Below are 22,443 nucleotides of genomic sequence, written 5' to 3'. Positions count from 1 at the left end.
AGAAGGGAGGCGTGAAAGGGGGAGGAGATGGAATGAAAAGCGGGTCCCGCCATTCGCAAACCCCGCAGACACTCCAGCAACATCCGCCAGTGGAATCATGTCCGGGTCCGAGTCAAGGTGAGCCGCGCTCGTCTACAACCGTATTTACGGTAACTTTACTAACACTTGCGTCCGTGGAAAAAAAAAAAATCCCCTTTTTTTTTCCCACGTCACGCTTTTTGAAAGAGATGAAGATCCTCGTGCCGTCATTCGTCATTCGCGGTGGATTCGTTGCGTTTGTGGTTTCATTACGCGACACACGCACATCCTCCGTGACGTCATTGATCATAAATCGGACGATTCATCAAGTCCCACGAGCGCTGCTCCCTCCTGGTGACGTAGACACGTCGCTGCAAAACTCATTTATTTATTCTGCAGAGAAAATATAAATAATATTAATTAAAATTACTTTGAAGTTGCTGTTATACAACTAAAAGGTTCATGAATATAAAATAAAATAGATTTATTTTTTAACTCTTATTTCTTTAGTCTTTTCTGTTTCTGGCGATTTTCATCTAAATTTTGGCTCACGCTGTAGTTTTTAATAAATAAATATTACAACCCGTTTTTGTAGTGGATAACCATTTAAACATTTGATGTAGGGATCAATAAAGCTTGATCTATATATCTATCAATCTATGTACTTTGAACCCCCCTTTTTTTAAGAAATTGATTTTAGGTCATATAGAAATGGGTGTTTTTTTTAACCTAAAGCCTCAAACATGAAGTAAAGTAGAAGAAAATGCAGTTAAAATATAATGTGACCATAAATAAAAAAAAACAACCTGTGTTAGAGTCTCATGAAAAGAGTCCGGTGTCGGTCAGGGGAGATCGGAGGGAAACGCAAAACGCAGACTGGAAACAAAAGGGCAGGAATACAAAGGGAATGTGAGGGAATAATGACACAAACACTGGGGCAAAGTGCAAAAACTAGGACAACAAAACTACATCTCGTCAAAAAAAATCTCATCCGCAGAAACAAAAAGGAGAAACCGAGCTGTAACGAGGTGGAAAAATGTACGTTCCGGCGTCTGTTTAGAGTTCAAACTTCACTTCAACTTTTTTTTAAGAATTTTCAGTTTATTGTTTAACAATAACTTAGAATAGACACAAACATAGTCAAGTGTTAATTAAACTGTGTTGTATATATATATTAAAAAAAAAACATTTATCACTTTAAGCAAAACGTTCAAATTGTATTTCATCAATGGTGAATTTTGAAATCACAAAAAAAATTAATTAAATAGCAAAAACTAGGAAAACAAAAATGCATCTTGTCAATAAATATTTTCCAGAGAAACAAAAAAGAAAACAAAACTGTAACCACGTTGGAAAATGTACGTTCTGGCATTAAATTTCTTACTTTGCTTAAATGTTTCTAAAGACATTTTTCATTTTATTTAAGATTTTTTGAACTTTTAGTTGCACAAAAATACAACATTTTATTGAGATGTTTTTTGAACAGTAATATAGAAACATTTAAGCAACACGTTCAAATTGATAGGTTGAAAAAATTGAAAATCCAGGTGCAAAATTTGGAGAAAAAAAAACAACTACATACCATCAAAAAATATTTTCCAATGAACCAAAAAGAAAAAAAGAGCTGTAACCAGGTTGATAAATATACGTTCTGGCGTCTGCTTAAAATTTTGACCTTGCTTAAATGTTAGTTTTTGGGTTGATTTTTAAGAGATTTTTTTTAGTATATTGTTAAACAATGAGTAGAACCAAAAATAAACACTTTAGTAATCGTACAGTATTGAAAACAAAAAAAAACATGTATTATTTTAGCCAGCACATTGAAAGGGATTGTGAAGGGTCAATCGGGGATTTTGATGCACAAAGAAAAAAATCAAAATTAAATACAAATTTAATTAAAAAAGACATTTTAATTTTAATGAACTCCATCTTTAAACAAGTCCCGTCAGAACTACAGGAGTTTAAGTAAAGGTTAAATAAAAGTACATTCTGTTCCGCCTGACAGTCTGGCCTCAGGGCGAAAAACTTTTACCCAAAATCCTCCATCAAGTCTCATCTCGTCCTCAACAATCCAGCGTCACGAGCCTCGATCACAGAGAAATCACACTTTTCTCATCAAAAATTCTCACGTCACATGATCCCTTTCCCGTCAGCTGACCCGTCACTCTCCGGCCGAGGCGTTTCATCTTCTCTTTTTTTCCCATAATTCCCCTCAGCGACAGCTACAAGGATTGTCGGGCGACGGCCGACTGGCTGCTGTCCAACACTCAGGTGCGCCCGAAGGTGGCGATCGTCTGTGGGTCGGGTCTGGGAGGTCTGGCTCAGATGCTCAAGGACCCTCAAGCTTTTGAATATTCAGACATTCCAAACTTCCCCCAGAGCACAGGTGAGAGCGAGAGATCAGAGCGTCACGGGATCTAATCCGACCCCTGACCTGTGTGTGTGTGTGTGTGTGTGTGTGTTGCAGTGCACGGACACGCCGGCCGGCTAGTGTTCGGGACTCTTCAGGGGAAACCATGCGTGTGCATGCAGGGCCGGTTCCACCTGTACGAGGGTTACCCGGTGCAGAAGGTGAGTGAGGACCTGCACTGGTCATAATGTTTGTGACTGTGGTGTTGCACTTTAAAAAGAGTGAGTGCAAGTGGTCATAATGTTTTATGTATTTATCAATCCACTTACGACTGTGGTGTGCAAGTGGTCATAATGTTTTGGTTGATCGTGGCACATCGAACTGAACTGATGTATTTAGTTCGGAGTTGCTGATAGAATCTGACGAAACGTATCACGTTAGAGGGACAACAATACGATATATAGTATAGTATATATTGTGGAGTACTTGACTCTGGTGTTTTGATAGTGTAATATCAAGTATATATGTGTAATATTGGGGAGTACTTGACTCTGGTGTTGTGATAGTGCAGTATCAAGTTTATATGTGTAGTATTGTCGAGTACTTGACTCTCGTGTTTTGATAGTGTAGTATCAATAGATATGTGTAGTATTATCGAGTACTTGACTCTGGTGTGGTGATACTGTAGTAACAAGTATATATGTGTAGTATTGTCCAGTACTTGACTCTGGTGTTGTGATACTGTAGTAACAAGTATATATGTGTTGTATTGTCGAGTACTTGACTCTCGTGTTTTGATAGTGTAGTATCAATAGATATGTGTAGTATTATCGAGTACTTGACTCTGGTGTGGTGATACTGTAGTAACAAGTATATATGTGTAGTATTGTCCAGTACTTGACTCTGGTGTTGTGATACTGTAGAATCAAGTATATATGTGTTGTATTGTCGAGTACTTGACTCAGGTGTTTTTATAGTGTAGTATCAAGTATACATTTGTAGTATTGTCGAGTACTTGACTCTGGTGTTGCAGAATTTACAGACCACATGACTCTTGATGAAGTCGTTACTGATTTCATTTGTTTTTAAACCAAAACATGTCCAAACATCAGCTTTAAAAGCTGCTGGAGTCGACTGTATCCTCTCGTCCTCAGTTGCAACTGCTTTCAGTCGTTTTGAAACCAAAATATGTCCAAACATCAGCTTTAAAAGCTACTGGAGTCACTGTATCCTCTCGTCCTCAGTTGCAACTGCTTTCAGTCGTTTTGAAACCAAAATATGTCCAAACATCAGCTTTAAAAAGCTGCTGGAGTCGACTGTATCCTCTCATCCTCAGTTGTAACTGCTTTCAGTCGTTTTGAAACCAAAATATGTCCAAACATCAGCTTTAAAAAGCTGCTGGAGTCGACTGTATCCTCTCGTGCTCAGTCATCATCGACATGATTTCTTAAGCTGAGGAGGACGTAATGACTGCTGCCATGTAGAGGCCGGAAGTATAATCGTAACACAAAAATGAACAAACACGGAATTGTTAATGTTAGATAAAATAAAAAATTTAAAATCGAATTATTTTGAAAAACTAAAAAGAACTACAGATGCACCGATCCGACATTTACGGTCCCGATACCTGTGCTTTGAGTATCGAGCGATACCGATCTGATAAATACTTGAGGTCAGACAGTACTATGGTTCTATATATTCAACGTACTCAACCTAACGCCTTGTTTTAAACCGCTTGAAATTAAATCAGATTTGAAATCGCTACAGTTCACCACTAGTTGTCGGTTTGATTCCTGACCTCACCCGTGTGTCCAGATCACGCTGCCCATCAGGGTCTTCAAGCTGATGGGGGTCCAGACGGTCTTCCTCACCAACGCCGCCGGAGGCCTGAACCAGGACTACAAGGTCGGAGACGTGATGATCATCAAGGACCACATCAACATGCCGGGCTTCGCCGGGGTCAACCCGCTGGCCGGACCCAACGAAGACCGGTGGGCTGAGGGTTGGGGTGGCGGGGGGGGGGACGGGAAAGGGTCATGTGACCGCTTTGAAAACCGAAAACGATCGACTTTTACCTGTAGGTTTGGCGTTCGATTCCCGTGCATGTCGGACGCTTATGACCGCGATCTGCGGCAGCTGGCCCTGGACGTCGGGGGTGAACTGGGCTTCAACGAGTTCCTGAAGGAGGGCGTCTACTGCGTCCTGGGGGGGCCGTCCTTCGAGACCATCGCCGAGTGTCGCATGATGCACATCCTCGGAGCCGACGCCGTCGGTGAGTTCAAACGTCACAGTCCACACATACGTACACTAAAGCAGCAGAGAACTCACGTTTCTTAAACACACACTTACACACCAAAATACAATAAAACAAACACAAAAATCATTTACTTAAACATCTGCACGTGAACACCCAAACATACACCAAACTGAAATACACATATACACATATTAAGCACACAATTACTCTCACTACAGAAACACCAACAGCCATAAATACACTAAAACACTTACACAACCAACAGCAAAATATATATATACTATATGAAGCTATAACAACTATACAACTGACACAACAAAACACACTAGTAAACAAAAACACAATGGATTTAATGTAAAAAGTAAAACCTGGATCCACACAGCAAAACCCAAACCAAAACACAATGTTAAACTGAAGAGTAAACACCACATGAATAAACATGTTTTAATAAAAAATGTGTCCATCATCACACACAAATGCACACACGCATCAACTACCACACTCCAAAAAACACACATGTATGTCAAAACAGAAAAATGCACTATCCATACCCACACAACCAAACATACACCAGAACATGTGAAAGAAATGCTACATAAATGCACTCTAAAAGTTAGACCCACACAACCAACAGCAAAATAGACACAACCACATCAAAAGACACACAACAAAACCAAAAAATAAACAAACACATCTACAGTTAGACACATCGAAGCAAAACTATATTAATAAACTCCAGAAAAATGGAGAAAAAAAAACATATACATCTAAACACACATATGCATCAACTAGCAAACACACAAACACAAAATAATACACAAGGATAAACCAAAACACATGCATGCAAATATAGAACATAAAGAATACCTGCATACACACAAGGAACTCATACATATACTGAAACGTACACAACCAACAAAACACGACACGGCCACATCACAACACACACTATAGAAAAATATACTGATCACACATAGAAATCACCAAGATAAAAAATAAACGACAAAACAACCATGTACATCAAAACACACAAATGCATTATGCATCGTCTAGCACTTAGAAACATACACCAAAACACAAGTAAACAAATGCAAATTTAAATATAAAAGAATACCTGTAAACACACACCAAAACACACTTAAAAACACTTATGCATTGGCTTATCCCTCACATGAAAACACACACCAAAACACACAAGTAAACACAACTCCACATGAATGCACACTCACACTAAAACAAAGACTCACAACAAAAAAGGCACAACCATATCAAAATAAAGTAAACACACCAAAACATATATTCACTCACTGTCCGCAGGCATGAGCACGTCACACGAGGTCATCGTAGCTCGACACGCCGGGATGCGTTGCTTCGCCATGTCCCTGATCTCCAACCGGGCCGTGATGGACTACGACAGCCGCCAGAAGGCGAACCACGAGGAGGTTCTGGAGACGGGCAAGCTCAGGGCGGGGCAGCTGGAGCGGCTGGTGTCCACCATGGTGGGCCGACTGGACCAGAACAACTCTTGAGAGCAATCCTGGAGTTTACAGCGCCACCTGCGGGTCGACTTTTTTCTTCTTTTTTTTTCTATTCGGGAGTTTTAGTTGCTTAACTTAATAACTTTATAGATTATTTATTGCTCGTCAACATTCCACGATCCTTTGATTTATTTATACGAGTCGAGCTGAGAAGCTTGTTGTCAAATAAAGAATCAGCAACAATTGACGATGAAAATTTGTTTTTATTATTTTAACGTTTCGTTTTTTTTAATATTGATATAGTCACAATTTAAGAAGAATTAATTATAATATTTGTTTAAAATGTTTCTTTCTATTTCATAGTCTTATCATAAGCAAATAATAATTCTTAATAAAATGTAATTAATTAAACAAATATATTTTTAAAGCTGAAACTATTAAAAGAATATATACCTAAATCAAGAATTATGTGTTTTTCATTTTTTAGTCTTACAATAAGAAAACAATGAATAACATGTTAAATTCAAGATAAAATGCATATTTTTTAGAGGCGGATTTACAAAAAAATATTTTAAATCAGGTTAAGTGATGATATAAGATGTCTTATGTGTAAGTTGTCGTTGCTTTATATTATTATAGTCACAATTTAAGTGATGATTAATTATCTTTCTTTTATTTTCTCGTTTTAAAAGCTGAAACCAAATCTGATATGATGATAAAAGCTATTTTGTTATATTTATTTAACTTTATGGTCACAATTAAAAAGTTTCTATATTCAAGCATTAAAGAATGGTTAAAACATTTAAAAATTTGAAATAAAAAAAAAATAATGACAAATAATATTGAGGTTCTTGACAATTGAAGTGAAAAAAATCTATTTTTTTATATATATATGTATGTATATATATACACATTCATATATATAGTTTTCATATATTAAAAAAAATCGTAAAAAAGAATTATATTTAAATTTTCTTATGATTTCCATTACGTGTAAAAAATATTTTTCCTTTCGTGAGCGCCGCTCGGTGGTGCGTTCAGGTATCGTCTGTGAATCCGAACGTCTAGCTCTGGACTTTCTCACAGTCCCACAGTCATCTTATCTCCGGTGTTTGTCCTCCTTGTACCTTCTCTAGCATCTCGTTCCTCTTTTTCTCACCCAAACGTTTCCACTGCTGTCACTCCCCCCCTCCTCCCCTCCACCCCACCCACACCCCAGTTTAAAAAGTTTCCATGACGCCTGAACGCCTCACAGGGCGGTGAGGATTTTACGATGTTTGCCTGCAGGAAGTTTGCCTCCTGCTCTGGTGTGGAACCATCTGGTTGAAGAACGACACGTGGATCTACGATATAAGGAATAGTTTTGACTCACAGAATCATTCCTTCAACTCTGAATGGAACTGAGGGTCAAAATATCTCAAGATCTGGTCCCTGAAGTCTTTTAAAACTTGTTAAAAATTTAAAAATACAACAAAAACATTATGACCTATGAAGATTGTTCAAGAAGAACGTTTTGAGAGTCTCTTATAATTAAATATTTAAAAACCACTTTCAAGTCAAGTTATTAAACAGTAACATTACTTGTTTTTTTCCTGCTATACTTTATATTATTTATTATTATTATTAAATATATTTATTGTTTTATAATTTTCTTCTCTGTAAAGAAAAAAAATGCGTTCGGTTGTTTTAATTCAATCAATTTCCCTTTTTACTATACTAGTAGAAATACTACTATATTAAGAAAAAAAAATGCACACTAGGCGGCGCTGTTTAAATTCATCGCCTTCTTAAGTGCAAACGTCACGTCCGTCAAGAAAACGATTCCTCTCCGACATCTGTGACAAATATTTACACACTTTTATCGCCTCACTGACAGAAAAACCCAAATTTGGACAAACGACTTTTGAACAACATGATGAAGTTTGTGAGTCAGCGGGGAACTATTTGATGACGTCAGTAATGGCGCCATCGTGTGGCATGTTTGGCGGGAAATAAGATGAACTGACGTAATTTTATTTTATTATTAAAGCTGATAAAACTCTTATTACGAGGGGAGGACAAATTAAAAAAAAAATGAAAGTAACCTAATAAATATAAATTAAATAAAACCTACATGGGGGATAAAAACTAAATTAAATATTTAAACCTTTAAAAACAAAAGTGTTGTTTATTTTTTTAATCATTGTGATTAAAATGAATGATTTATAAAAAAAATAATAACATTCACAAAATTGTCAAAAGTATTTTTCATCAGAGAAAATAATGTGGGAGAACATATTTAACTACAATTCATTTTTTAAAAATGAGGGGGGGGGGTTCATTATTAATCATATTATTAATATTTAATTATCGAAACTTGAAAAAAACAGAACTAATATAACGAATTTATCCATATTAGAATAAATTAATGTGCGAGCCATTTAAAATTAATAATAATATTAATCAATTTTGAGACATTTTTGTTAAAATTGAAATAGACAAGTATGAAGGAACAATGGAAAATTAAATGACAGTAAAAAAGAATTTACACAGAATTAAAATAATAAAACTTGAGATAAAAATCCATAAATTAATACAAATAAACAAATGATATTGAAGTCAAACGGATAATTTGTAAGAATGAATAATAAAAGTCAGAATTATATTCAGGTTAATTGTATATTTTCAGGTCCAGATAACTTTAATAAAACGTGTTTGAAATTGACTTTTATTACGAGTAAAAACGTCATAGAAAAATCATTTTACAGTTGAGCTCAAAGACGCCAAATAAAAAGTTGGATTTGATGCTCAGTACCATGTGAAATAAACAGCCATAACATTATGACCGCCTGAAGATTACAGCCAAAAGACACCCGTCACATTGTTTGAAACAGAAAACACAACAGCTTAATAAATTATTACAGAGTAACTACTGCAGCAGTAGGAGAAGGGTGGTCATAATGTTTCGTCGATGTGAAAAAAGGGTTAAAATCTCAGCTGTATGTGTGGATGATGCGGTGTCTCTTCAGGTGGTGCATGAGGATGAAGGTCTTGCCGCACTGGCCGCAGCTGTATGGCCGCTCACCGCTGTGCGTGCGCTGGTGGACCCGCAGGCTGCTCTGCTGCGTGAAGCGCTTGCCGCACTCGCCGCAGCCATAAGGTTTCTCGCCCGTGTGGGTCCGATGGTGGATGCTAAGGTGGGACAGGCACTGAAAGTTTTTGCCGCACACGGTGCACCAGAAGGCCCGCTTCCTCTTGTGGGTCTGCTGGTGCATCTTGAACTGGCTCAAGCGGACAAAGGTCTTCCCGCAGTACGAGCACTGGTAGCCACGCGATTGTCTAAGAGGATGGTACGCGTGCGATAAAGCTCCGGGCTCTGGAGCGTCTGCCTCGCTCTCTGGTCGCTCATCTGCATATAGCAGTACCCTTCCTCTGTCGGGCTCACAAGGAGCCGTCGGAGATCCGGGATTGAAACCGGACGACTGCACGTCCTTCTGATACTCGCTATTGTAGCGTCCGTCACTTTGGATTTGACATGACGGCTGAACCGGCTTCCCCACGTTGGAGGCGGTGCCCGACTGGTCGATGAAAGTGCCAGAATACTCGTCCACCACGCTGGAGAAGTCCGGATAGCCGGAGTCCAGGTCGTTTTCTTCGATGATGGACGACCACAGCTGGTTCTCGCGTTCGTCTAGGGAGAAATCTGGAAGAGCGGCGGGCTTTCCGGCGCCATGCTGGCAGCCTTCCTGACGGAACCCCAGTTGTTCCTTCTCCGTCTTCACGGTCAGTCGTAGTCCACCGGCCTGCAGTCCGGAGTGAAACGCTTCACTGAAACAGGACGATTTCTGTTGCGTCAACTCAGGAACGCTCAACCGGCGATTGGATTGGTACGGCCGATTGTCCTCAGCGTTCCCCGGATGGTGGAGCTGCATCGCTGCAGGAGAGAGAATGTTACTTTGGCCGCTCACTTCGCTGCTAATGCTGCTAACTTAATGTTACCCAGTCGTTTCTTTCTAAGCTATGGGTCTTACATTTATCCCAAAGACATGAACGGATGAATTCCTAGACTCCATTCTGGATTTGTAACCTGGTCAACGAAGGAAGTGAACTACCAAGAAACACAGTGGCTGTGTCTCAAATCGCATACCTCCGTACTCAAAGTTAGTATTTTTAGTGCGTAAGTGCGTCTCAATTCTTAGTATGCGAAATTTAGTGCTCCATGCACACTAAATTGTCACTAAAACGCCCACAAAACTGAGTATGGTTCGATGGACACTAACCACTCTAAACAGCTCCATCTTAGTGACATTATAAACAGAAGTTACGTCATATATAAATGCATATACACTACCGTTCAAAAGTTTGGGGTCACTTAGAAATTTCCTTATTTTCCTTATTTTAAACAGTGCTTTAAACTAATCTAAGTTTAAACTAATCTATACATTGCTAATGTGGTAAATGACTATTCTAGCTGCAAATGTCTGTTTTTTGGTGCAATATCTACATAGGTGTATAGAGGCCCATTTCCAGCAACTATCACTCCAGTGTTCTAATGGTACAATGTGTTTGCTCATTGGGTCAGAAGGCTAATGGATGATTAGAAAACCCTTGTGCAATTATGTTAGCACAGCTGAAAACAGTTTAGCTGGTTAGAGAAGCTATAAAACTGACCTTCCTTTGAGCTAGTTGAGTATCTGGAGCATCACATTTGTGGGGACGATTAAACGCTCAAAATGGCCAGAAAAAGAGAACTTTCATGTGAAACTCGACAGTCTATTCTTGTTCTTAGAAATGAAGGCTATTCCATGCGAGAAATTGCCAAGAAACTGAAGATTTCCTACAACGGTGTGTACTACTCCCTTCAGAAAACTGCACAAACAGGCTCTAACCAGAGTAGAAAGAGAAGTGGGAGGCCCCGTTGCACAACTCATCAAGAAGATAAGTACATTAGAGTCTCTAGTTTGAGAAATAGACGCCTCACAGGTCCTCAACTGGCAGCTTCATTAAATAGTACCCGCAAAACGCCAGGTGTATTTTCAGCAGCAGGGCATGTCTTCGGTTCTGATACCAGCTTAAATATCTCGCGAATATTTATTCTCATATTTTTTCTTTATTTCTTTTCCCAAACTTGCAAAACGTGCTGCCAGCAGGTGTCGATAGCGTTCAAACAGCTGGTTGCAACCATCATTAAATAGTAGTAGAAGAAGAAGCTGTCACGTCATTTCCCGTTAGTGTGTAGCAGCAGTGTTTGATTTGAGACATACTATCTGTGGAGAATTTGAGTACTAGTTAGTATAGTACTATCCTTATGCATACTATCTTCTAGTATACTAAGAGAAGTATGCGATTTGAGACACAGCAAGTGTCTTCCCTTGCCAAGGCGCTGCTTGGCTGCCTTCCTCATTATTGCAACACCCTATTCTCCCTTCTACAAAATCCCGATTGAGCCATGTTGCCTCGGCTTACATTCCCGCATTTTGTGTCCCTCTAGTGACCCCTTTTGCAGAAAAAAAGAGACCTCTGGTGACAATGATGGCGGCGCCAAAATCACCGCCACTGAGCTGCATTGACTGGGATGCTGATAAGCTGTAAAATATCTTCCCATTTTCACTTCTGCCGATCTTATCTTCCGGGAGGCCCCCTTTCTTATATTGCACAGTCCCAGACATCTCCCGCATTGCAACAGCTCGTAGAAATACATATCAGCACATGATTGATGGGGTAGTTAGGCCAGTATCATCAGGGAAACCTAGTGAAAGCATGAACTTAATTTCCCTACAAGTGGGGGGTTGATGTCCAGTGTTTGACCAGCATCTGAATAGTGGGATGACTCATTCAATTTTAATTCAGTATGGCTTCATCGTCCCTGATCTGTATCCTGATCCCTGACAGTACTGGCCCCTCTCCTCGTCACCATCTACACTTCAGACTTCTGCTACAACTTCGAGCCGAGTCCGGTCCAGAAGTTCTGCTGACGACACTGCCATTGTTGGACGCATCAGGGACAACAGCGAGGACGAGTACAGGAGTCTGATATGTGACTTTGTGGACTGGAGTGAGAGGAACCACTTGCAGCTGAACACCTCAAAGACCAAGCATCTGGTTTTGGACTTTGGGAGGTCCAGGACAAAGCCACTTCCAGTGTCCATCAGAGGTGACGAGGTGGAGATAGTTGACAACTATAAGTACCTCGGTGTGTGTCTGGACAGTAAACTGGTCCTGCAACACAGACCATGTGTATAAGAAAGTCCAGAGTAGACTGTACTTTCTGAGGAGGCTCTGATCATTTAACATCTGCAGGAAACTCCTCTGCATGTTCTACCAGTCTGTGGTGGCCAGTGTTCTATGCTGTGGTGTGTTGGGGTGAGAATGTGTCCCAGAGGAGTGTCAACAGGTTGATCAGGAGATCTGTGGTTGAAGCTGGACTCACTGGTGACAGTTAATGAGAAGTGATCTCTGGCCAAACTACTGACCCTCATGGATGATGAACTCATCCTCTGAACACTGTCATCAGTGAGAAGCAGATGAAGCACGAATGCTCCTCCCATGATGCAACACTAATAGACTCAAAGGACTCATTCATTCCACTATTAGATTGTTTAATTCTAAGTTTGGGGGCAGGAATGAAAGTATAAAGTATTATTACATTCTGTTCTATGTTTATCTTTGTATCCTTTGTCTTTGTCATTTGATTAGGATGTTCTTTATCTTTAGACTAAGATTGGGTCGTCCTGTACTTTCTTCTTATAGGGACTTTGTTCTTGTACTTATTTTTAATTTTATGAATTATCGTCTGGATTCGGACTTTAAGGAATAAATCGATTTATGAAAACTTGGCTGCAAATAATAAAAGCAAATATTCGACCGTTTGGCGTCCGGACTCGAATGTTGCGAGTTCGGTACCGACCTGGTTCCGCCGAGTCACTGATCCACAGCGCCTCATCCGGGCTCTCCTCTTTGATGGTGAAGGAAACCGTCGCGTCCTCCAGTTCTGGAAACTATGAGCAGAAACTGAAAGTTAATTTGAGGAACATAAAATAAAATAATTCTTCTTCTTCTGAGTCTTTACTTAGTTTTTGTAATCTCAACAGTTAAGACAATAAATGGGTGGACGTACCCCCAACTAGCTGGGACATACGGTTACCCCACGATATGAAAAAAGAAGTATAATATTTCACCTTGACCTCAGCGGTGGTGTCAGGACAGGTTCCTCCATCACTTCCTCGTTCAGGGAAGTTCTCTGGAAGCAAACATTCGAGGCTTTTATTTTGAAAAAGGAATGTTTTAGCCGTTGATCAAACGTAAATTTGACTTTAAACAGATGCTGAGATGTCGACATGTATTTCAGAGATGACGCATCTATCGTATCTTGGAACAGAAGGCTTTCCAGCGGTTTCGATTCACCGCGTTTTTTTGTTTTTTTTTAACGCGTTATTAATCGTCCGCAGACGCGACTCACCGAAGCGTCGCTGCTGCTGCGCGTGTCTCTCCTCCAGCATCTGCAGCTTCTTCTTCAGCTGCTCGTTCTCGCTCTGCCTCCTGGAGATCTCCAGGTGCAGGAAGGCACATTTGTCATCGACCAGCTTGGAGATCTCCGCCACAGCCGCCTTCACCAGGACCTCCATGATGGACGCGAGCTGCGTTTGGAAGGGAATACACGCCATGGTGGACCCATCCAGGGTGACGTCACGGCGGGAGAAAGATAGGGGGGATACGGACGCAGAAGTCGGTGGTTTCGGTGATGGTCCGTCTCTAGGACATTTTTTTTAACGTCTCTGGCTGAACAGGAAGCGCTTCCGTGTGGCGGTGACATCTACCGTAAAGACCCGACTAAAGGCGCAAAGGCAATGTTGATGACGGGGGGGTGACTTTAGGATGGCAGTTCCAAACTTCAAAGTCAGAAGAGAACATGTTAAAACACACAATCCAGTCTAAATGTGTTACGAATCATAAATAATTCAAATTTTAATATGTTAATATTAGGTATTCGTCCCTCCCTCTGGTGGCCAAAAGTGTGAACTGCGATACATTTTTGACAGAATGAATGTTCGCACCGGATTTAGAGCGTTTTAAAAATAGTAAATCTTTGCAAAGTTAAAGCTAAAAATAAGTATTCACACGATGGGTACACCCGTAACTCACAATGTAAGTAAGTAAGTAAGGAATTTTTATTTATATAGCGCTTTGCCAGACCAGGGTCACAAAGCGCTTAAACAATCAAAACAATATTCAATAAAGTATATACTTTAAAAGGGAAAAGATAAAGCTGTTAAAAACACAAGTAATTAAGTAAGTCATTTTTATTTGTATAGCGCTTTTCCAGACCAGGGTCACAAAGCGCTTAAACAATCAAAACAATATTCAATAAAGTATATACTTTAAAGATCAAGATAAAGCTGATAAAACAACAGGAGTTCCAGAAAATCAAGGAAAAGCCTGAACAAATAAAAACGTCTTAAGATGTTTCTTGAAAGAGTCATGTGCCACTAAAAAAGATGTTTTTTAAAAAAAAAAATTGAAATCTCTTGCTTTTTTCATCTTTAAATGAGTCACAACCTTGTTTAGAATAAACATGTTTTATTTTTTTAAACACAGAAATGTCAATCGCAGACATGTCAGAAGAGGAACCCCCTCCCCGAGATGTTCCCCAGCCATAGTGAAGACTATAAATTACAGAAGGCAGTATTGGAACAGCTTTGTTTTTGTTTTTTTTTACAATGAAAAGAAAACGGGAAGAAATCAGGTACCAGGCCAGAAAGTGAGAAGCAACCCCCGCTAGTCAACCCCCCAGTTAGAATTATTCAAACATACACACGGCTACGAAAACACAGAAGTATATTAGACGTTTTTTTTTAAATGAATGTCAAGTTGTAAAAAAATAAAGCCCTCTTGGATTTTTTTTTTATGAGTGTTGTATAATGCTGCCCCTAGTGGAGAGAATGAAATAAGCATTATTGAAATTTCACAATAAGATTTGAATCGTCCTCTTGTTCTGGTTTTGTGATTTAAAAAGTGATATAAAAAGATGACATTTTTAAATTCCTCCTATAATGCGATGTGAAGCGACCTTCTATAAATTATGCATTCTTGTTTTTTTTGTTATATAGCAAAAACACATCAAGAGCAGCTTCTGAAGAAATAGTAGCGTGTATAAACTTAAACTTTTATAATCAAATAAATGCTTATTCTCTCTATTTTTTTTAATTAAAAAACAAAAATCTAGAACAACACGCTTTCATTCCTTCAACAACGACCAGTTTATGCCACAAATCATGTATTCAAGTAATGCTTTTAACGTCTCGAGATCGAGCGTTTGAAGAAAGAAAAAAAAAAAAAAAAAACTTTATGGACAAAATGAGCAGTGACACGAGAGAAGGACAAGAAGTACATTTCAAGCTTCGGAAGATTAAAAAAAATAAATTAAATAAGGATCAAAACTCCAAGAAAACCGTCAGTGGATAGTTCAATAACTAATCTTTTTTTTTTTCTTTCAAGTAGAAGATGTAAACCACCAACAAATCTAGATAACCGAGGTTACCGAAATGCAACGTCCGACTCCAAATCCTGCCCCCTACTGGACACACAGAAAAAACATTTTAAACCGGGTCTGTCCCATGAACTCCTTAAAGTTGATGCAATAAATCCAATGCGTTAATTATCTTTACTAATGTGAACATTCACATTCATTCAGTCACAATCCCATTCAGGTTAAAAGAAAACATCAAGGACATGAAAAGACCAGCCTTCTGGCTCAGCTCTTCTTAAGACACAGATCAGAGTTCTGTGGCCACTTTAGTCATGGAAGCAAAATTTAGAAATTTCTTTAAGCCTTGGACGGATTTTTAGGGTTCAGTTTAGGCACTTTTACAGTAAAACATTGGTGAAAATTAGAACAATTTAAATGAAAATTGTGATTATTTTTGCACCGAAAAGACCTTCAGTTGACCTCTATTGTACATCTCACTTTCACACCTTCACTTCAGTCGCCTCTACAAACTTTCATATGTAAACTTTTAAGCCGAGGACGTTGGAAAGGGTGGAACTTTTTAATGGAAGAATTTTTAACGATGAAACACAAATTAAACTGCTTCAGTGTGTGTTGGAGATGTGTGTCAACACCCATGGGTTTAAAAACAAAACAGTCAAGCCCGGAAACACAAAAATGATGAACAACATGCATTCATATAGAGACTCAAAATGTTTTTTTCTGAAAGAAGGAAGTGCCAAATATTGTGAAAGTCTAGAGCAGGAAGTAAGTGATTTATTATCTAACAACTTAAAATGGGAAGTAAAAAAAAAACAGAAAGCGTTTGATTTTGATATTTCGTTTACAATCGGTTAGATGTCAAATTTCACAATCATGTTCATTGCCTCCAATCTTAAACAAAACAGAAGTTATAATCTTTGTTGAAGTGGAAACTCAAGGACTCATTCATCCCTCGTGCGGTAAGATTGTACAATTCTGATGTTCTACTCTATGTTAGTCTTTGTATCCTTTGTCTTTGTTATTTTTCTTTGATCAATTTTCTTTATCTTTAGACTTAGATTGTATCATCTTGTTCTTTCTCTTTATTTCTCTTTGATCTTGTTCTTATTTTTTATCAAGTTTTATCTTCTACTTTTACATGTTGAATTTAAATTGATAGTTCACCAAATATTTGAATTCCCGTATTTTCTACTCACCCTCATATCAACTGAGTATTAGGATTATTATTAGTAATCTGTGTCTTTTTGGAGTGACAGGCAGAAATGTATGTTCATATGACGGTCGCTAACGGAGACCACTTTTCTTGGTCCGAAAAGACACTTAAAAACATCCATATAACTCAATACTGCTCGTCTGTAACGTCCCTCTTGTATTAAAGTCTCGACATGAGGAATTTTTCAATGTAAAAATATATATATTAATCTATATATTCAACGATTATTTCGTGACCGAGAGAGTTTCCTGACAATGTAGCATGTTAGCCGATTAGCTTCAGCTACAAAGAAGCTTAAAATATAGGCTCCGTAATATGCACCTACATTTTTGCAGACTACTCTAAAAAATAACAGATGACTCTGAAAATAATCCCAACCCTTAGTCGACATGAGGGTGAGTAGAAAATAAGGGACATTTTAAGGGAAATAATTTAAGTAACGTGTTTGCAATGCTAGCCGTTAGCTAAAGCTACACTATACCATATGCAACAGTTTTATCACTGCAATACTAAACGGAACAATAACATTTTATGGATTAAGCTTGAATTTATATCCTAGTTTTAGTCCATTCCTGTTTTGACTTTAGAAATGGTTGCTAAATTTTTACTAGCGTCACCAGATCAAGTTGACAATCATTGAGGCTTTTACTCTTATTAGCAGTTAAAAAAATAACTATTTCTGAGAGGATTAAAAAAAATAAAAATAGCTTAACCTTGGATTCGAACCATTAATGTATGATTTATCTTGAATAGCGCGTGTTTAAAAGTTGACTTTTGTGTCGCCAACGATGCTAACCATTAGCTTAGCTTCAGTACAAATTCAACAGTCACGTAGAACAGCTTCATCTCTCAACATAACAATTATGTTTTTACTTTGAAACCGAACAGAAATGAAAAACATGTATTCAATTTTGTTCATTATTTTAAGTTTAATTTAAAATATTTGGGTTGCTGACCAGCATAGTAAGCAAGACGAGTTCACTTATACTTATACTCAACTTGTAACATTCAGAGAGGTACCTAAAAAAAAGATATTCCATAAAATTAGACCTTATGTAAACTTTAACACATACTTGCATCTCCCTTTTTTAAAAAAAATGTTCTACATCGCTGATACAGCATGGTAAATAAGGCACCTACAAATAAAAATGGCATAAATTAAGACCGATTCGAACAAAGTCAGCCCTTCAAAATAAGAGTAGCTAAACAGAAAGTGAGCTCAGGTGAGTGATGATACCGAACCACATCCTGCCTGTCAATCATCTGCAGCCAGGCGTGGTTCTTGTCTTGTAGTCAAGGAGGGACTTCATTCTTCTCGATTATTGAATCTCAGTGTTGCACGACTCAAGATTAAGTTAAATTAAACCACAGCAAGGTTTTGTCTGGAGCGTTTCCGAGTTGCGTGGAAGAGGATGTTGGATTATGAAACATGCGGGTCGGTTCGGGAAGCTCAGAGGAAGTCTTTACAGCTGTGTCTCTCGAACAAGTCAAACGTATCGAAGCTCTGGCCACAGGTGGAGCAGATGAAGCAGTTCTGACGGCCCGACTCGCCGCCGCCGCCGCTGTTTTCGTCGTAGCTTCCGCTCATGTTGAAGTCAAACACGTCCTGGTGCCGGGAGTTCAGCTCGTGGGCCATGTGCGGCTCGCTGGCGTCGGGACCGCCGGACTGCATCGCCATCAGCGAGAACCGCTCGCCGTGCAGCATCTCCATCTTGACTTTGTCGTTTAGAAAAGGCAGTTCCCTGATTTGCGAGTAATCCCTCCAGTCGCCGCCACCACCAGCAGCGGCGGCAGCAGTAGCAGCAGCACCGGACGGAACTAGCTGGAAGTTCATTTCGTTCAGAAAGACCCGGACAGAGCGCTCGGTCGGGCTGTCGCCTTTCTTGGCGTTGAGAAGGAAACCCTGATCCGGAGGGACGGAGCCTTCAAGGTTCCTGGTCGTGTTCGAATACTCACCGGCGTCTCCGTCCAGCTTCACCATGACGATGTGGTCCGGCGACGACTCGCTGTACGAAGAACTGATGAAAGGACCGTCTAAGATTCCCGCCTTGGACTCCGTGTGGTTCTCCCCGGGTCGGTCAGCAAGCATTCCGAACATCGTTCCCTGGAGTTCTGTGCTCTCGCCTGGAATACAACATTTATTTTAGTGACACGTAGGTATTGGGGGCGAGTATTGGCAAGAATGTGGTTCTTGAGATATATTATGATACTGTCTGTAGTACTTGACTCTGGTGTTGTAGTATTTACAGACCACATGACTCTTGACGAAGTCGTAACTGCTTTCATTGGTTTTCAAACCAAAATATGACCAATCAGGAGTGAATTGTACCCTCTTGATCTCAGATCTCTGGAATCTTTTGTGATTTCAGCCACTTTAACTGCACAGGATAGGTTAGGTTATGTTAGGTAGAACTTTATTGATCCCTCAGGAGGTCTCCTTTGGGAAATTGTTTTTCCAATTAGACACAGCAATACAGACTATAATTCATAAAAATAAGAACAAGAACAAAGTTTCTATAAAAAGAAAGAACAAGACGACACGATCTAAGTCTAAAGATACAGAACATACTGTATATCGAAGACAAAGACAAAGGATACAAAGACTAACATAGAACAGAATGTCAAGATACTTTCACTTCACTCCTGCCCCCAAACTCATAATTAAAAGGTCTAATAGCCCGATGAATGAATGAGTCCTTTGAGTCTATTAGTGTTGCATCATGGGAGGAGCGTTCGTGCTCCATCTTCTTCTCTGTTCACTGATGACAGTGTTCAGAGGATGATGTCATCGTCCATGATGGACAGTAGTTTGTCCAGTGATCTCTTCTCTGCAACTGTCACCAGTGAGTCCAGCTTCAGAGCTCCTGATCAACCTGTTGACACTCCTCCTGGACACATTTCCACCCCAACACACCACAGCATAGAACAGTGCTGTGTCTCAAATCGCATACTTGCGTACTCAAAGTTAGTATTTTGAGTGCGTAAGTGCGTCTCAATTCTTGCAAAATTTAGTGCGCCATGCACACTAAATTGTCACTAAAACGCCCACAAAACTGAGTATGGATCGATGGACACTAACCACCCTAAACAGCTGCAATCTTAGTGACGTTGTAAACAGAAGTTACGTCATATATATGTTGGTTGCAACCATCGTTAAATAGAAGTAGAAGAAGAATGTGTTGTCCAAGTCAAAAAGATGCGAGTGTGGTGCCATCGTCACTTCCGGTTTATCCTTGTGCACCGATTAACTAGTCACAGCTAGCACTCAACCAATCAGAGTGGCCATTGAGCCCGACGGACACTAGTAGATTCCAAATGTGAAATTAGCCAAAACTAACACCGACAACCACAGCACAGGACACAAACCCTAGCAGGGTTGCAGTGTCCCGGCCTTCAACCATTTGACCTTGAACAAAAAGGAGTCCCTTTGTCTGCACTCATGAAAACTTAGAACAATAAATGAGCCGGAGAATGACGTATATGGTCTGCACACCTCAAGCTAACCAAACTAGGGGTAGGTATGGCAATAATCTGGCGATATGATACGCATCACAATACAGTGGCAATGTTACGATATATCGCAATAGTATGAAAGTAGGAAAAACAATAGATCCAAGTTTCTATACAAGCAAAATTCATTGAATATTTGTATGTTAGTTTTTTTTTTAAAACATTGGTGTTGATGAATCTCGAGATAATATTGTGAAAAGAACTACGATATTCAAGTGTATTGATATTTTCTAAAACAACGTTAAAACAAACCAACTCTTCTCTGCTCTTACCGTTCCTGTGGGTCTTCATGTGGCCCTTCAGGCTGCACTTCTGGTTGAAGCACCTGCCGCAGATGTGGCATCCGTACGGTTTCTCGCCCGTGTGGATCCTCAAGTGTCTCTCCAGGTGACCCGAGCGCTCGAAGATCTTCCCGCAGTAGGAGCAGTTGAAGCACTTTTTGGGTTTGACCATCTGGAAGGAGTTGAACCTCTGGTGCTGCAGGTGCGACCGTGGGTCCATCCACATATCTTGCTCCAAGGGTCCGTAAAAAGGCTGGGACATGCCGTTGTTGTCGAGTTCCCGAAACTGCTTCACTGGGAAGCTGAAGGTGCTGGAAGACGCTTCCACTGGCGGCGGGATCAACTGCGACATTCCCGGGAAAGACGTCTTGCTCTGGCCTGGACCACCAGAAGTATCAGAGCTCTGGCCTGGACCACCAGAACCATCGGAGCTCTGGCCTGGACCACCAGAAGTATCAGAGTTCTTGCCTGGACAACCAGAACTATCAAAGATCTGGCCTGGACCAACAGAACCATCAGAGCTCTGGCCTGGATCTCCAGGAACAGCAATAGTTGTGGTCTCGGTCTCATTGGGTCTCTGAAAACTGGACTTCTCCTCTTCAGGTTTCAGTTTTTCTTCAGTGGTTTCTGGTTCCTTCGCCTCTTCCGTGGGCTTTGGTGTTGGAATTTTCTCTTCCACTGGTTCCGACTTAACCTTCACAGTCGGAGAGTTCTCTGGTTGATCCGGTTCAGAGGTGATTGTGGTGATCTGGACCTCCGGGGGAGTTGGAATGGTGGTGGTCGGCTTCTCCTCCTGAATGTTTTCCATTAGGACTGGTTGAGTCTGAAGAGCTGAAACCACGACAATATTTCTCCATCAGTTCCATGGGAAAACAAAACCTTTTGTGAAACATTATGACAACTTACATCTCCTGTGGATCTTCAGGTGCTCCTTCAGGCTGCAGTTCTGGTTGAAGCGTTTCCCGCAGATGTCGCACCGGTAGGGTTTCTCTCCGGTGTGGATCCTCTTGTGCCGCTCTAGGTGACCGGAGCGCTCAAAGTACTTGTTGCAGTATGGACACAGGAAGCCCTTCTTGAACAGCAGCCTCTTCGCAGTCCTCCGCCGCACAGCATTGTATAGGTTCCGATGCTGAACCATGGACGAAGCGCCTCGGCTGTACGGGTTCTCCTGGAACGGGGAGCCACAGATCATTCTGGACCCCTGGACGGGAAGACTCTGCAAGGAGCCAGGTCCTAAATGAAGGTAGTGGTTGGAAGCAGGATTGTCTTGCGTGGTCTGCCTCCACTGTAAAATCTCCTGTGTGTTCTGGCCTTCTCGGGATGGCCCGGACCTCTCGCCCACTCCCACCTCCACCGGTTCACTCTTCACCTGGACCTCAGATTTGGGCAGGTTTGTTTGGTCTGGATGGACAGCCACCGGTTCTGGTACCGTCCGGACATTCTGGCCAGTGCTTGGTGCATCTGTGGAACAACAAACTTGAGTCAGTTTCAACAAAGCCCAAACTATCTCTCTGGATACATTCTAGACATCCATATTAAGTCTTCAGAGGAGAACCCCTACGACTCACCAGGTTTGTCGGTTGCAGTTCAAGTCGGGTCAAGTTTAGATTGGATTATGAATCCGAACCCCGAGAAGTCAAGACTTCCTTTATGACCGATTAGATCAGATATAAAGTGGTATGAACTGGACGATGAAGACGAAGCACCAAGGACTAGGATCTAAACCGTCCGCCGTCTGCTTTATAGATGGTCAAGAGCAACTTTGGCCGTTCAACCGTTTATCCAGGAGATGAGATGTGTGGGTCATAGACACCCATCAGTGCCAATATTCAACAACCTGAAATTGTTGTCGAGCAGGCGTGACCTACCC

At 40.4% G+C, this 22,443-nt stretch overlaps 3 protein-coding genes across 3 annotated transcripts in view; 1 reads left to right on the top strand and 2 right to left on the bottom strand.

Moving 5' to 3' along the window:
* The first annotated feature begins 24 nt into the window (after positions 1-24).
* Positions 25-6,432, top strand: pnp5b (purine nucleoside phosphorylase 5b). Its single transcript, XM_087811393.1, has 6 exons — positions 25-117; positions 2,235-2,404; positions 2,486-2,589; positions 4,184-4,359; positions 4,450-4,640; positions 5,943-6,432. The coding sequence occupies exons 1-6, from the start codon at positions 98-100 to the stop codon at positions 6,152-6,154; spliced, it is 873 nt and encodes a 290-aa protein (XP_087667519.1). The 5' UTR covers positions 25-97; the 3' UTR covers positions 6,155-6,432.
* A 2,369-nt stretch (positions 6,433-8,801) lies between these two features.
* On the bottom strand, positions 8,802-13,900 carry LOC148063991 (uncharacterized). Its single transcript, XM_087811853.1, has 4 exons — positions 13,542-13,900; positions 13,261-13,322; positions 12,990-13,080; positions 8,802-10,016 (listed from the first exon to the last, which is right to left on the bottom strand). Exons 1-4 carry the CDS (start codon positions 13,744-13,746, stop codon positions 9,076-9,078), a joined length of 1,299 nt encoding a protein of 432 aa, XP_087667979.1. The 5' UTR covers positions 13,747-13,900; the 3' UTR covers positions 8,802-9,075.
* Positions 13,901-16,682: 2,782 nt separating this feature from the next.
* Positions 16,683-22,443, bottom strand: part of LOC148063990 (uncharacterized) — an 11,245-nt gene continuing 5,484 nt past the window's right edge. The window contains exons 2-4 of the mRNA XM_087811437.1: positions 21,480-22,034; positions 20,565-21,404; positions 16,683-18,906 (exon numbers count right to left, since the gene is read on the bottom strand). Coding sequence (XP_087667563.1) covers positions 18,233-18,906; positions 20,565-21,404; positions 21,480-22,034 — 2,069 coding nt within the window. The 3' untranslated portion in view covers positions 16,683-18,232. The remainder of the gene's footprint in view (positions 18,907-20,564; positions 21,405-21,479; positions 22,035-22,443) is intronic.

The sequence above is a fragment of the Callionymus lyra genome, chromosome 16 (assembly GCF_982586985.1).
Source record: "Callionymus lyra chromosome 16, fCalLyr1.hap1.1, whole genome shotgun sequence".
NCBI lineage: Eukaryota > Metazoa > Chordata > Actinopteri > Syngnathiformes > Callionymidae > Callionymus > Callionymus lyra.
The sequence above is the reverse complement of the archived record's forward strand: the minus strand, read 5'-3'. Positions and strand labels throughout refer to the sequence as shown.